This window comes from Pseudochaenichthys georgianus, chromosome 17 (genome assembly GCF_902827115.2).
Source record: "Pseudochaenichthys georgianus chromosome 17, fPseGeo1.2, whole genome shotgun sequence".
NCBI lineage: Eukaryota > Metazoa > Chordata > Actinopteri > Perciformes > Channichthyidae > Pseudochaenichthys > Pseudochaenichthys georgianus.
The window spans coordinates 27,957,268-27,973,192 of NC_047519.1; the positions used below are offsets into that span (position 1 = coordinate 27,957,268).

The 15,925-nt window shown below is 42.3% G+C and overlaps 1 protein-coding gene across 1 annotated transcript; it reads right to left on the reverse strand.

Moving 5' to 3' along the window:
* Positions 1-3,875: 3,875 nt before the first annotated feature.
* On the reverse strand, positions 3,876-4,473 carry h2bk1 (H2B.K variant histone 1). The gene is made up of 2 exons (XM_034104701.2): positions 4,268-4,473; positions 3,876-4,187 (listed from the first exon to the last, which is right to left on the reverse strand). The coding sequence occupies exons 1-2, from the start codon at positions 4,379-4,381 to the stop codon at positions 3,951-3,953; spliced, it is 351 nt and encodes a 116-aa protein (XP_033960592.1). The 5' UTR covers positions 4,382-4,473; the 3' UTR covers positions 3,876-3,950.
* Positions 4,474-15,925: the final 11,452 nt, after the last annotated feature.

Genomic DNA, 15,925 nt, shown 5'->3' on the forward strand with positions numbered 1-15,925 from the left:
TGTTTGCAAAGACAGTCTAAGTTTAGAGAGTGCCCCATGAAATCAGAGCAATAAATTATCCATCAGGTGTTTCTAATATTAATAATTTATGTGCAACTTATTTATTATTTTTCCTATCAGAGATCGTGTCTGGCATGTGGGCGATTCGGTGCTGGTAAGAGAGGAATTAATAAGTAATTTACACACTGGAGTTAAATAGAAATTGGGTCTGAAGTTTGTATTCTAGAGGTAGAATAACTTCTCACCATGAGAATTGATAAGAGATAATGAGCAGGCTTAATTGGCTAGCGTCATTATGCAAAGGGCAGCTGCTGCATTTACACCTCTGTCTGCCAAATCTGATTTACATCTTGGTTCTTCTTCATATCATATTGACTCTCATCGTAATGTCAGTCGGTATGGGCACATTATGGTAGATAAACAATGTCTGTTTTAAGTCTTCTATGCCATTAAAATGCCTCTGAGAGGCCATCAACACTGGTTTCCTCTGGCCCATCAAAGTCCACAACAGGGCTTAGACAAGGTGCCCTGTTTGCAAATCCCCCCCACGTCTCATCACAATCCTTGAGATGTTGGTGGAGAACCTAAATGAATTTATAGAGCCTTGAATTGAACAGTAGCTCCAAACTATTCTGTGGAAGCATGATTACTTTTTCTGTACTCTTTCAGCTCTGAGCCCACTACCTATAATGTATTGTATCGGTCTTTGCAGATTCCAATTGTCTCTCAATGCACTGATCACCACGCAAATAGCCCTTTGTTTCATCATGACAATTGAGAGATTCATATTTCAACCTAATAGTCCTGTATAACTTTAACCATCTATCACAACCTCATTTCATTGCGGTTGCAGTTAATACGTGCTTCCCTGCCAAGTGGAACATTTTCTAATGATGCACTCTCACACGAAAACAAGGCAAGCCAGCCTGGGCTCTGCATCACTCACTAATGCATCTATCCATAATGTGTTCATAGCAGTCTGCCTAAAGGAGACAGCGATGACTACCACTAGGCATGGGCATGAGAGGGGATATGGGGAAGGGTGCAAGATACAAAACCTAAATGGGCATGATAATCATGAACAAAGTTACTGCCATCAAAAACTGTATCACCCTCATAATAACATCTGTATATTTCACATCATTACCAAGAATACTCGGAAGCATCTTAAATGGGTATCTTAACAATAACAGTCAGCGGTGGGAGTCACATCCAAGTGCATTATCATAGTGAACCCGGCTTTGTAAGATGTTGACAAGAGTAGCATAATAGGTGTATGTAATGTCTGATGTAAACACCATCGTAATTAGAGAGACCTTTATCAGTTCCTCCATCTTATGCAGATTGGACCGGTACAAACGCTGGTGTCATTATCCTGTAATCAAGTGCTATTCAGTTGACAGTGTCGTCTTTTAAAACCCTGATTAGGATGCATAACAAGCATACAATGTTGCATTATTTCCTGTCTGTTTATAAATATGTCAATTTCGAAAGCTGACTGAATAATGGCTCTTGTCAGGGTTTCGATAAAGATATAGTATAAGGTGAAAAAAAAACTATGCCCCTTTTTCCTCAAATATGAAACTCAACTTTAAAGAACAGTAGATTGTTTTACAATAGGGCTGCACAATATATTGTATTTATCAACATTGTGACATGACCTTGTGCTTTTGGGCAGTTTAATGTGTGAAAATAATTTCCATTAATTTTGTTGCAATTTAAAAAGCAATTTGTTCTGTTTTGTTGGCATTCATTTCTCAACACTTATGTCATTCACTTTTATCTTTGAGTAATTAAGTGCCATATCCCGTTTTTAATTTGCTTGTGGCCTACCGTAATGTCACTTCCGGTTGCCATCTTTGTTTCGGGAGTCCCTACTTTAGAAACAAGTTAAATTCCCTTTTATATACTTGTTGAAGGAATATTTGTTTTGGTGCAGCCTTAAAGAACCGTCTTCAAATAAACATTTGTAGCATCGTCAAACAGCACTTTTTGGGGGGTTTTGTTTGAAAGTTTTTCCTGTGTTGTCTCATTAACAGTATAACGATAGTAGGCCTATGTCATTATCATTGCTAGCTAACTTCATGCTAACCTTAGATGTATTGCCAAGATTAAGTAATGTATACTTGTAATAGTTGTGTTCGTTTCAGTAAACTATCTGAGCTTCTTCCTCATTATATTTTAAGATGTAATATTAACTGAGATTCACGAGATCACTATGTTATGCTAAATCCAGAAGCGATTAGCTGAGTGACAGTCATTTTGTTTAAGATTTGATCAAACTCCAGTTATCCTCTCTAAATCGCAGCCACCTGTTTAATTTGGCACCTGTCATGGCTGTGTTCTCTCACAACCCGTATTTGTGTCTCGACTACAAACACAGGTGCCTTTTGCCATTTGGTTTATAGGAGACTACGGCCCAATCCCAAACCACTCCCTCGACCCTACCCCTCCGTGATGGAGTGAACTCCGACTGTAGCCACACTCGCAGCTCAACGAGGCTCCCTCCTGTCAGATGGAGGGAGTACATACAGTAGCAAGCTTTGGGACGGCCTCCCCTCTCTCCGGCAGAAACAGGAAATGCCGTAACTGTATGTAACAACGGTTTCAAATCAGCATTTCTTAGACAAAAAGTTTAAATGAATAACTCAAATAAAACTCCAAACATCTTTCATTGTGTTTCAAAGCTCTTTTAGTTTTAAACCTGATGTTTAAGCTTCTAAGTTTTTGCAACGGTCTGTAAATGTACACAACTTTATAATAAAATGCACACATTTACCTTTTACTAGACTAAACACAGGTATGATCCTAAGTTAAAAACATATGAGGTTATCATGAGGTTGTTAACATCGCAATTTATCAGTGGATGTTTGCTGGAACTACTTGTAAACAGCGTGTTTCCTGACGGACACACACAGCGTGACTCCGGTCAGGTAGAGACCTGTCTCAAGTCAGCATCGCTGTGTGAAGATTTAAGTGCATAACTTACATTTGTTTTGTATAAATAAGGCTGATGTCTCAACAACTCCCTCATACTTAACGAAATGCCAATATTTACACACAAGTTACATTTTGACTTAGTACATATCTGGACTGGTATATCAGTATCCTCTATGCTATCAAACATACTTAGGCTATAGAGCTAAATACTCGGTTGTAAGACAACTGTTAATTGACATAATTAAATAACACATTTGTGGCTTGCTTTACTCGCTTAATTTCTTATTTTATTATACATGTTGCACCTAGAGGACCAGCACACAATACATGTCGTTGTTAATGACGTTCTTGAATCGTGATAAGCATTTTTTTATTAACTTCCATGAGTTTAAAAAAAAAGTTTTGTGTTAAGACTGTCCATAAACTGACAGCTAGATATTATCCCATATGAACACTTTGCAAATGCGCAGTAGTGTTAGCAGAATACTGATATCATGCATGTAGGATATTGTAGCACTGCACAGGTGTTTTCGCCCAATTGCAGTGCATATGTTTGCAAAATGGTACGTTTCAAAGCTGTAATGTAGGCCTTCACAACACCGAGACAATAAGTCTGTCCATACAGTAAGCTGACAGCTAGATATTTTCCCATATGAACACTTTGCAAATGCGCGGAAGTGAACAGATTAATGTAGCATAATACGGATACCATGCATGTAGGTTATTGTAGCACTGCACAGGTGTTTTCGCCAAACTGCAGTGCATTTGTTTGCAAAATGTAATGTTTCGTAGGCTTACACAACACCGAGACAATAACTCTGCAAAATGAAAGATGTGAGATTACCCCATCTAGTGGCTCATAATGACTTTACACTCTAAATGAAAGCAGTTCAGGAGATTACATAAAATGGAAAGAAAAGCTTTTTGTGCTTATGTTTTATTGAATTCAACAACGTAACAAAAACACAGTTTGAAATCTCTGTCAGAGAAAGTGTGTGGTATTGAAGTCTTCATTTGGAGCTGGTGTACTTTGTTACAGCCTTGGTTCCCTCAGACACCGCGTGCTTGGCCAGCTCCCCGGGCAGCAGCAGCCGGACGGCGGTCTGTACCTCTCTGCTGGTGATGGTGGACCGCTTGTTGTACTGAGTCAGTCGCGAGGCCTCTGTGGCGATCCTCTCAAACAGGTCATTCACGAAGGAGTTCATGATGCTCATCGCTCTGCTGGAAATCCCTGTGTCCGGATGCACCTTTGACGGTAGAGAGGAAACGCTGGGTTACTCAATTGGAACATCGAAGCATTTACACGTTTTCTTTTTGTTCCACCCACCTGTTTCAAAACTTTATAGATGTACATCGCGTAAGTCTCTCTTCTTTTGGCCTTTCGTTTGCCCTTTTTCTCTCCCGGGCCCTTCCCCTTCTTTTTAGACGCATCATTAGTCATTTTAAACAGTGTCTAACTACTTTGACAATCTTAAGTACGTCGAGTGCTTTAAGAATTGTTTCCTAGTTTTCAGGCTCGAGGACGGGTGTTTGTAACCCTATGTAGCGTGCGTTAATTAGTGACTGATTGGACCCACCTGTTTAATTGTTTGTTGAGCGGATAGGCTTTCGCTCCATATTAAAATAACATTGATGACAACAATAAGGAATGAAAGTGTATCTAAGAGCCCTCACAAACATACGTTTTAATCTAGGCAGGTAATGTTTTATTCCTTTTTTTTTTACTGCAGTACTTTTTTACTACGGTAATAAAGTGATAAATTGAGGTAGTTTTACCATTGCACATACTATTGGTGTCCACTGGGTGGCACACTTGTACCAATATTCAAGCTGCATTCAATCTCTGAATTAGAGTTGTCTACCTGTCCATTGGAATCCATTGCAATCGTCGATGTATCTTGTAGCTAACACAATATTATTAGCGCTAGGGTTATATACATATGAAATAGCATTTACAGGACACACTTTTGAGTTGCATTATAGTCACCATGAGTTTTTTAGTAAGCACACTCTTGATCCACATGTAGGCCTGCATTGTTTCCTGCTGATAGATTAATGTAAACTTGTTAAAAAATGTATGATGTTATCATCAAGGTTGGATTAAAGCAGGATCTGACACCCGGCCCAAAACCCCAAGGTTAATTTAGTTTGATTAAGTATGTGGAAGCGGATATGTATGGCACTATACGTGTCAAGTCCTGAAGCTTTCTAATACACTAGAGTGCTGTTTTAAAACCCTAGCTTTTAAATTCAGATTACATTTACTTGGTGCTGTAAGTATTTTGTGTTTTAACAAGCTCCTAATTTGGACAAACTGAAAAGCAATTGAATAGTAACATTGTAGCTTTGTGCTAAAGATTGTTTTTAGTTTTCCTTGTCAATTTATAATGTTATCCTCATCACATTCAGATACAAGAAACATTTTTTATATTATTTATACAATGTAGGCTACTATCTCTTATGGCTAATAGGTGCACAATGCTTGTCACTGGTTGTAGAGGGAGCATCTGCCCTCTCGCTGTACTGTAATGTATTTCAGGTATAGTTGGTGTCACTGTGAGGTGTAATTGTACATAAGGGGGCAATCGTTTGGTTAGTATTAATGCAGTGTTCTCATTCATAACACTCCGTCCGATGTCTCACTATGGGATGCGCCTCATAGCGGAGCAAACAGAAGCATCAATCTCATTACGCCAATCCTGATTGGCTGGTGATCTTGACGTCAGCGTCAGGGGAAATCACCCCCTATAAGTAGCTTGCGCCACAACGCATGCGTCATTCAAACACCTCTTCTCGCTTCAGAGCACATCTCTACAGTAGCCGGGCAAGCTTCACTGTCCACAGACTGAACCCAAATACCCATTTCGGTCGACGGGTGCTCGCCGGCTACTCCTTCTGCTTCGCAGGAAGACGGTAGTACTAACGCTGTTAGTATTTAAAATCGACCTCGCCCTTCTCGTAGCCGAGAAAGTAAGGTAGGTCCGATTTTTTTAAGCGAGCAGCACACCTGTTGCTAGCTCGCTCCCTCTCTACCGACACCACGGCAGCGAGGAATTTTTCCTCTTTTCTCTTCTCCACGGAAGAAGAAAGGATTTAAAGAGCATATTGCCACACCAGTCAGTATTCTCCGGGAATAAAAGACCCACACTGTTCTTTTCTCCGGATTAAGGACAAGGTGGTTTTATCTTTTCTCCCGTCCCACCTGTCGAGAGCGGGCCCTCTCCACGCCACGAGGCGACCAAGATGGACGCCCCTCTCCCTCACACCAGAGGAGTCAGGGACTCGGTGGCTCGACTCGGTGGCTCGACTCTGCGGCTGCGGGTTGAAGATATCGGGCGCAGACACACACCAGGTCTGTTCGTCCTGCCTCGGGCTGGAACACGCCCGAGGCGCTATCGACAACCCCGGCTCATGCGGACATTGTGTCCGCTTCACCGTTAAGAGCCTCCGCCGAAGGTTAGCTCGACAAGCTAGCCTGTCGGAACAGGACCCCCCCATGTCCACGGACCCGCCGACCGGCAGTCAGGACACGGGGGCGTCCGCCACAGGGAGTGAGCCCCTCTCCGTGTCGGTCTGGGGCTCACTATCTGCTATGGCTATAGAACCGGAATCCCGCACCCTGGCAGGCCCGGGACCCGGTGACGGCAAGACACGTGGGAACGGTTTCCCGCGCTCCACCAAGCTGGGGCTCCCGGTCAGACCTCACCATGGTCTCACCTGCGGAGGATGTCCTCTGGCCTGACTACAAGGAGGACTACGAGGAGGACGCCCTGGCGTTCCTCCTGTCCGAATCGGATGAACAGGAAGAGGACACCTTCATGTCACCGGCTCAGGCTGCAAAGCCTGAGGGAAGTGATGCTCTCCCGGGCGATAGCACACCAGCTTCGCCCGGTCTGAGCATGGACCTGCAGGCCGTGTGTAAACGTGCTGCGGTCAGACTCAACGTCCTGTGGCCCGAAATGGCCAAGGAGACCTCCGGGTCCCGCTACGAAGGAAACCATCTTCCCCAAGCAGCGGGGAAAAAGAGACCACTCCTTCCAGTCTTCCCGGAGATGTTGGATGAGGTGTCGGTCTCGTGGAGAGACCGGCCCTTCAGCAACAAGGTCCCAATCCAGGGTGCCTCCTCCCTAGACTGTGACGGAATGGAGAAGCTCGGCCTGCTCTGCATGCCGCCCATGGAACCGCTGGTAGCGGCTCACCTTCTACCAAAGGTGGACCCGTCACCAAGCAGGAACCCCACGCTGCCAGCAAAGTCGGACCGTTTTCAGTCAGCAATGACTGAAAAGGCCTACAAAGCGGCAGCGTTGTCCGCCAGGGCCCTGAACGTGTCCTCGCTGTTAACCGCCTACCAAGCGGAGCTCTGCGAAGACCTGTCGGGTAACCCGGCGGCAGCCACTCTGGACGAGATGGCAACGGTCACGGACATTTGTCTCCGTGTCCAACGCTGTGCCGTCCAGGCCACGGGCAAAGCAATTGGGATCATGGTGGTGCAGGAAAGAGCGAGATGGCTCAACCTCACCACTCTCCCAGACCGGGAAAAGGAGGATGTGCTGGATATGCCCATCGTTCCCGAGGGAATCTAAGGCTCTGCTCTCGCCTCCATGCAAAGGAGGTGTGAGACGAAGAAGATGGAGGACGAGGCACTCCACCTCTGCCTCCCTCGTAGGGTCCAGCCGCTGCTCTCGCAGCAGCAGTCCTCTGCCCAAGCTGCCTCGAACTCTGCTCGGTTTAGAACACCGAAGACGCAGAGGTCGCAGCTCACCCCGAGTCCCCAGCCCAGGCTGGAGACAAGGGCAGGCTGGCCTAGAAACTCTCCGGCTGCAGCTCAGGCTCAGCCAACCCAGAATTTCGGCCAGCAGTCGAGGAAGAAGAAGCGAGCGGTGTGACAGCCCCTCCTTCTCCCCTCCGTGAATGTGTTCCCGCCGCCTCGAGAGATGCCTAAACACCATCCTCAAGTCTGCACAAACACATGTCACACATTGGTTGATCATTCTGTCATAAAACATTTGCAGCTGACGCATCCAGGCTTCAGGCCGAGGGCGCAGCTCAAAAAAATGATGAATAAAAAATCAATAAATCCAATAAACAGCCCGCCAATTGTTCCCCTTCTGAGAGAAGCTACGGCATCTCTCAAAAGGCGGATTGTTGACGGGTCTGTGAAGGCACCACCGCCAAGCGCATGCGCAATGCCGGTTGGGGCTTTAAGGCGCATGCGCAGTGTCGGCTGGGGCTGTGAATCCTATGGAGCGGTAGACGTCTCCTCTCTCTGAGAGCGACGCACGTACCGGGAGTGATGAACCTCGGGGCAGATCTACTGTCCAGAGGTATACCACTTTATGCAGACTGGACTCTACATCCAAGGATTGTGAGCCAGCTGTGGGTGCGTTACGGCAGAGCCGCGGTGGATCTGTTCGCATCAAAAGACAACGCTCAGTGTCGGCTGTTCTTTTCGATGCGTGATCTAAATGCACCGTTAGGCGTGGATGCACTCGCGCACGATTGGCCCCCGGGCCTTCTGTACGCGTTTCCACCCCTGGCTCTGATACCTCCAACTCTGGCCAGAGTGAGAGAGCAACGCCACACACTTATTCTGATAGCTCCGCACTGGCCAGCTATGTACTGGCTAGCGGAGATATATCAGCTGCTGTGCGGGCAGCCTTGGCAGCTCCCACTACGCAGGGACATACTGTCCCAAGCGGGGGGGGCGATCTTTCACCCACACCCAGAGCGCTTGGCTCTTTGGGCCTGGCCCGTGAGCGGTACCATGATCGGGGGTGCTTTGTCATAATGACCAAGCCCCCTGTGTCCTGGGCTATCCCTTACAAGGGCAAGCCTATTACTAAGCAACGGCTCTCCCACTGTTGTGTGGAAGCAATTGCTGTGGGGCCCATACAAGTCAGAGCTCGCAGGCACCCTCGGGTTCACGAGTTTTCTCTTGACTCAGGGTCTGGCGGCATCCTGGGCTCTGTTCAGGATCTCTCCCTTTCAAGACATTGGTGCAAGCGGCGAGCTGGTACTCGCTGCTCACTTGTGTCCGCCTTTTAACAGTCTGGGCGTTCTACTCCCAGGTTGACTCAAGCAGTGCTGGGCACCTGGTTGAGTCTGAGTCCTACCTGTTAAAATTCTGATCGGTTGGCGATTTTCGAGATAAGCTCGTCTGGCAATATGGGAGCTACAATATCCCATAGTGAGACATCGAACGGAGTGTTATGAATGAGAACTATAGGTTACTTACGTAACCCCAGTCCTCAGAGTAACATGAAGTGAGATGTCTCACCAGACGGCCCTCCTTGCTATGGTGAAGCGAGAAGAGATGCTTATTTTTGAATGACGCATGCGTTGTGGCGCAAGCTACTTATAGGGGGTGATTTCACCTGACGCTGACGTCAAGATCAGCAGCCAATCAGGATTGGCGTAATGAGATTGATGCTTCTGTTTGCTCCGCGATGAGGCGCATCCCATAGTGAGACATCTCACTTCATGTTACTCTGAGACCTGGGGTTACGTAAGTAACCTATAGTTTCCCCTACCATTGTCTTGGCGGGGCGCTGCGCCCTGCCAACGGAGCATGAAATTCAAGGTGTTTTTTTTATTTAAAAAAAAATGAATGCTGTCAAAATTATCGCGTTAACGGCGGTAATTAATTTTTTGAATGAATTGCATTAAAATATTTAACGCATTTAACGCATGTGCAGAATGGCCCGCCCCATACATCCCACCAGTGGCAGCACCAGGGTATGGCTGGGGTAGGCAACACCCATACCAAGAAATGGCTTAGCCCCACCATGAAAAATGATGTTAAAGTAAGCTAAATAAAGTCCGCTAAATAAAGTCCGCCAACTCGCGCCGAGAATTGCACAGAGAGCAGTTAGTAAGATTGATTTCAGTAGCCACTTGTCTGGAAAGACCGAAGACCAGAAACGGTTTTGAAAACTTTTGTCACGTAGTGATCGACTTCTCAATAGAACATCTTTGATAATGTCTTCTGGCAAATCAGAATCAAGATAACTATGGAATGCCATTTAAGCCAAAATTAAATAAATAAATAATTAATTAAATAAATACATATATATATATATATATGACTATGAAATAAATTCTGAAATAAATAAATGAGGCAATAAATATGTATACATGTACATTTAAATACACATTTATTTATTTCATGGGACTTTTATTTCATAATGACACATTTATATATTTCAAGAGACTTGTATTTCATAATGACACATTTATTTATTTCAGATGACTTGTATTTCATAATGACGCATTTATTTATTTCAGGTGACTTGTATTTCATGATGAGACATTTCCATTCCTTAAATGCAAATGACCGGGGCGTGGTTAGCTCACAGATCCAGAGACCCAGACCAAAGCAACAGCGATTTGCTAGCTTGATGCTACCGGCATTTAGCGGCAGTGACTCAACAAATTGCCTCTTAAAATGCATCGTCAGGAGGAATGTATGACAAGCAGACTGCTTGTTTAATGTTAGACTCACACCAATAGCTCAATATGATCATAACACGATTGCTTTCATATCAGAGATCAGATGAGGTGGAGCTGCCTCCAGCAATAGAGGAGGCAGAGAGAAGTAGCAGCAGCACAGGGTTGCAGCAGGTATGTTATATGCTGTAGTCAGGTGATTTAAATGTATCAATGAAAGGAAGAAGTGTAGGCTACATGATAAGAAGGCAATACAGTTTGAATAAAAGTTTAAAAAATACAGTACAGTGTAACACTGTAGCCTAATTTATTACTTTTTAATGTACAAATACTTACGATACTGTACTGTACGATATCAATAACAATAATCCACTGCTCCGCTTAAAACTAAAATGTATATGTATGCATAAAGGGTTATCTCCTTAGCCGGCTAATAAGTAACAAGCTAAGCTACCAAGCACACAAACAACTGCGAACGGGGTTAACATGTATAATATTATCATTTTAGAGTTCTTGGAAGTTCTGTTAGTACATTCAAGCGCACAGCACGACATTTTAATTGTCTGGTATTTGTAACAATATTCCCTAAAAGGCACAATCACCACGAACACGGCTAAAGCTAAAGGGTCAAGTACAGTACTATGACTAACTAACGTTGTAGCCTCTATGGTTGTAGCCTAGCAGAGTGGACAAGTTGCTGTTAGCTGACAGTGAGGCATGTACGTGTCCATCAACGTGACCACGCCCTAATTTATGAAAAAACTTTAAGACCTAATATAAATAAAAGGGTCGTGTTAGAAAACAATTCACTCACAGATTCATAATCATGAAGGTGGAATCTAACTATATCGATAATAATATTTATTGCATCCATGGGTAGAAACATGTTTTTTTCTGCTCTAAAGTTGGGCATTTTAACATGGGGTCTATGGAAATTGCTCCTTTCTGCAGCCAGTCCCTAGCGGCCCATGTATGAACTGCAGTGTATGGCACTTCCGTATTGGCTTCCCGGCTGTTCCCCAGAGTTTGCCGCTTGGTTAAGACAGACACCTGAGAGCGATATCAGTGGAGCATTACTATAACAACATCTTCATGGAAACCATTTGGGTTTGAAATAGCTCTGGACTCATTACTGAAAACCTTCAGAAATTCACAGTTATTTATATAAATGTTAACAAAACAAGATGTAAAGGGTCGTATTTCTATCTGTCACTTATAATGCACTACACAGCTTTGCTCACAACAATTATTAATATTATTCAGCCTAAGCAATATGACATTGTTCAGTGTGCAGCACAGAGATCCTTCTCTTTTACATTAAAGGTTTTTCCTGTATAACTTCAAGAACCCTCTGATGTTCTCTTAGATTTACCAAAATATCTGCTTTTATTTATTTTTAAATTTTTATTTTATTTATATTTATTTATTTTTGCATTTGGTTTGATAAACAACACATGTGAGAATGTAATTAGTGCCAGATCTCTTCAGTACATTGCCATTCCTGTGTCCAGGGCCTTGGACTTTTTCTTCTTCTCCTCTCAGTGTTGTTCTCCACAAGCACAGGAGATAATTGAGCAGTAGATTACATATGAAAGGGCCCTGATCTCGAACAGCATTTATGCAAGGTCATTTGCAGCCACTGCCACACACATTGAATAACAGCTATTGGTTGACTGTATTGTGAAGGCCGTTTCTTCTCTCTGTTCTCTGTCAGATTTCTGCGGTTTGCTTGTTTCATCTGTGAAGAGAAGATGAAAAAAAGGTGAGTCAATGTGTGCACATCTGCTACCTCGCTTGGTGTGTCTGACAGTGACAGAAAAAATGAAAATGTGCTGTACTGTTTATCGCAACCTTTCATATCATCATATTGCTAAAGGCTACGATGAGTGTTTGTTTTGTTATTTTCTGCTGGGTTTGTAGCTTAATAGAACAAAGCTTAGCTTGATTCCTGCGGTGATTTCATTCACATGAAATGAAATGTAGTCAAATGTAATGAAATGTACTTTTTAAAAAATATAATATAATCATCATCATCATTGTCAGTATGTGCGTCTGTGTATTGTGTTTGTTCAAACGGTGTATGACTGATGATATGTGTATGTCTCTTAATGTCCACTATGTTTGTATATGTACATGTATGCGGAACTGCAGGACGGAGTCCAGAACAAATTTCCTTACGGGGACAATAAAGTATATCGTATCGTATAGTTGCCAAATACCCAAGATGTTTCACAGTCTTGTATACAATATAACAGGTAGTGTTTCTGTGAACATATCCACACTCAAAGCTTTATCATGTTGCCCCTTATTTGATAGCAAGCAGGAAAAACATGAAGATGATCTTCTCCATCTTTCATACACTACAGTTGAAAAGGCATTTTGTGACCATTGTGATTTTTTTTTTAGGTTTGCAATGAAGTTTTGCAATCACTGTTTTTTCATGTATTTGCAGTGTACTTGTGTAAGCTGCTGAATATTGTATAAACAAAAGGGCTTAGAGACGGGCATAGTTTTGAAGGATCACACTTTCAGTCTAAATGTTCTAGCTCCTCTGTACTGGCACTGCCGTGTTGGTGCAGCTCTTAAATGTTGACTGCTTTACTGCAGGGTTCATCTCCTAACAGGGTAATCTCTGAGGGGCTTGTCTAATCTGCATAACTTGGGCATCACCATTATTTACTGTAACTGCTGCCTTTAGCTCTACATCATATCCTGGCAGTTTGCTTGTTGCAGGATTTTTTTTTTGCTAGCCGAACTGTAGTCCTATAACCTTACTTAATATCCAACATAATGAGAGTGGCGCTCTCAACATTGTTGCGGTACTGTTTACTTGTCATATCAGACGGAATTATTTTTTTCAAAAGCTTTTTACAGCAGTATGAATCACATTGATGTGGCTATGCATTGTGGACTAACCTAATCAATCTAGGAGTTAGTCAACATAAAAGGTATTTTATTCCCTTCAATTATCAGAAATCCTGGTGTCAGTTTGCTTTTCATACATTAGCATTGATTATGTTTTATCTTTACTGGCTATGCTCATTATTTTAATGTGCATTATCCCAGAGCTGGTGTTGAATATCAAACAACACATTCCTGGATGTGCACAGCAGAACAAATTAAGCTTAACACAAACATTTGAACTAAAATGTTTATTGTTTACTTTAAGTATGATCAAATATATATAACAAAGGAAAACCGATTATAGATAATTGCAGAATTATCCTTTGTGCTCTGTCAGGTGGGCACACAATATCAAACGTTATGTTAATGACTTCTTACTCTTATCCCACTCTGCATTAGGAGTCAACTATGTTATTGCATCTTTATAATATGGTATTGCTTTTACAAACACATCTGGCTAGTTAACAGGCAGTTAAGGCATTATGTGAGTTATGAAGCCAGAGGTATTTTAGTCCTGGAGTTGTCTGAGCACATTAGTTTATGAAGTCAAACTCAAAGGCTCCAAAAAGAGAGTGCAGTGCTCAGCAGTGCCTCAAATATTACCCCTACCTTATTAATATTCACTGCATTATGCTGTGCATTCTACCATCCACTTGAAAGCCAATTACTGATGAAAAGTCCACCACTTTCATTCTTCAATCTACAACAACAGACATGCCTGCCGGTGTGAAGTTGGGATTAAAGTTGGCTCACTTTAACTCAGGACAACTTTCACCCTAATGTAGAGAATGCAAATAAATGCAGCGTAAAGAATATTTAATTATACAACTAAATATGGAAAGAAGCAGATTAATGCAACAAGCATGACAAAAATCACACTACTCTAATGTTGAATATTTATCATTATATATATCATCTATACAATGTACTTTTTTTGCACAATGTACATTTCTTGGGAGGTCTTAAATCATTTTTCGGCTACTGTGTATGTATTATTCACGGGATGTTAACTCTAGGGTTGGCTGTTTTTTTTTTCAAATAATAGATTAGGTTTTTCTTGAAGGTCACCGAATATAATAGGCATAAAGCTGAGGATCAGGTCATAGTCGACCACCTGTGCTTCCACCATGCTCCCGGATTGGTACCTGAACACGTCACGGTTGCTGCTCTTAATTTGGTTATTACGGGAATTATTTTCAGGAAACACAGCATACATCTCTAGTGATTCCTACATGCTCACTAATATATGACATATTTCTGTTATAGGCAGTATCTCAAAGGATTGTACGTTGTCAGCATTTTGTCGGAAACATTGGCATACTTGGCTCTGTTTGAGAATGAAGACATTTAAACCTCAGGGAAGGTCCCATATGTTAAATGTCTATAGCATCATCCATCAATGTTAAGTGGTTCTTCTTTTAAGCACATTAGTCATTGTGGGTCATGACTATGAACACAAAGCGGCAGCTTTATACATTTTAAGTACAGGAGAGGATTATATAGCCTTACGTCAAGAATCAACCACCAGTACATTCATCTTCATCAAGTCAGTTACGTTTTGACAAGAAATAATATTGGATTTACTTAAGGTGTCACAAAGTTATGAGTCTATATAAGTGTATTTTTGTTTAGCTTGTAATGCTTTTGGGTGGAAGATGCACAAGAAAGGCTGCTGTCTTGTCATTTTGAAATTGCAATATCTCAGACATTGTTTTGGTAGACCTATTTTAAGTCTTAGCCTTTCCTGTCAGGTGACAACTGATACTGTGGTAGGGGGATTTAAAACCACAGTATTTCCTTCAGTGAGCATGTTTTAAATTGCCTCTGGACTTTAACAATGTGTGGTTGACATTGTATTTCTTGAATGTTTATAGATGCAGTTGTTTACGTAGTTGTATATGAATTGCACACCATGCCATTGCATTCTATGGTGTTGTGGTTAATGGTTGCTATGCTCTCTGTGCGTGGTTACTAGGGTAGAATATTGATTTAATCTTCAAGGGCTTTGGTCATATCCTTGGCAGTTCACCTATTGTTATGATAATTAGACATCCCCGGGTAGCCAATGAGTAATAATCTTGTTTGGTCCTTGGCGAAATGAAAAGGTTTCACAGAATAGTGTGGTGGAATATTAACCCCAGTAATATCAGAAATTCCATTACTGGTCAAGCCTGAAAATCTCACGTACAGTAGTCACACACAGCGTGGACTGATAAAGCCAGTGTGACATGCTTTTGGGATTTGTCCTTTCCTTGGAGATACCACAAATGTGGAATTATTTAACCCATGCTGTAAATAAAATAAAATACATAAAGATATATAATCTGATGATTAATGATGTGTTTGTAATAATGTAGAAAACATTGAACCAGCTGATTTCGGTCATATATATGCTTTATGAAAAGATTAAAATCAGGACCTTTCTTTTATGTTTATCACTCTAAATAATGTGCAACCTGTAGCATTCTTGTATCGGTGCAAACATGTTGGCGGCAGAGGCTTTTGGAGCAGATTAGATAATAATAATAACACAGTGAAGGTGGTGTCCAGATTGAAAGACTTCCCGTGTGAGAACAGACACACAGGCAAAGCAGCCATTCAGCAGTGGGATGGATCCTGACTACTAAAGAGGGAG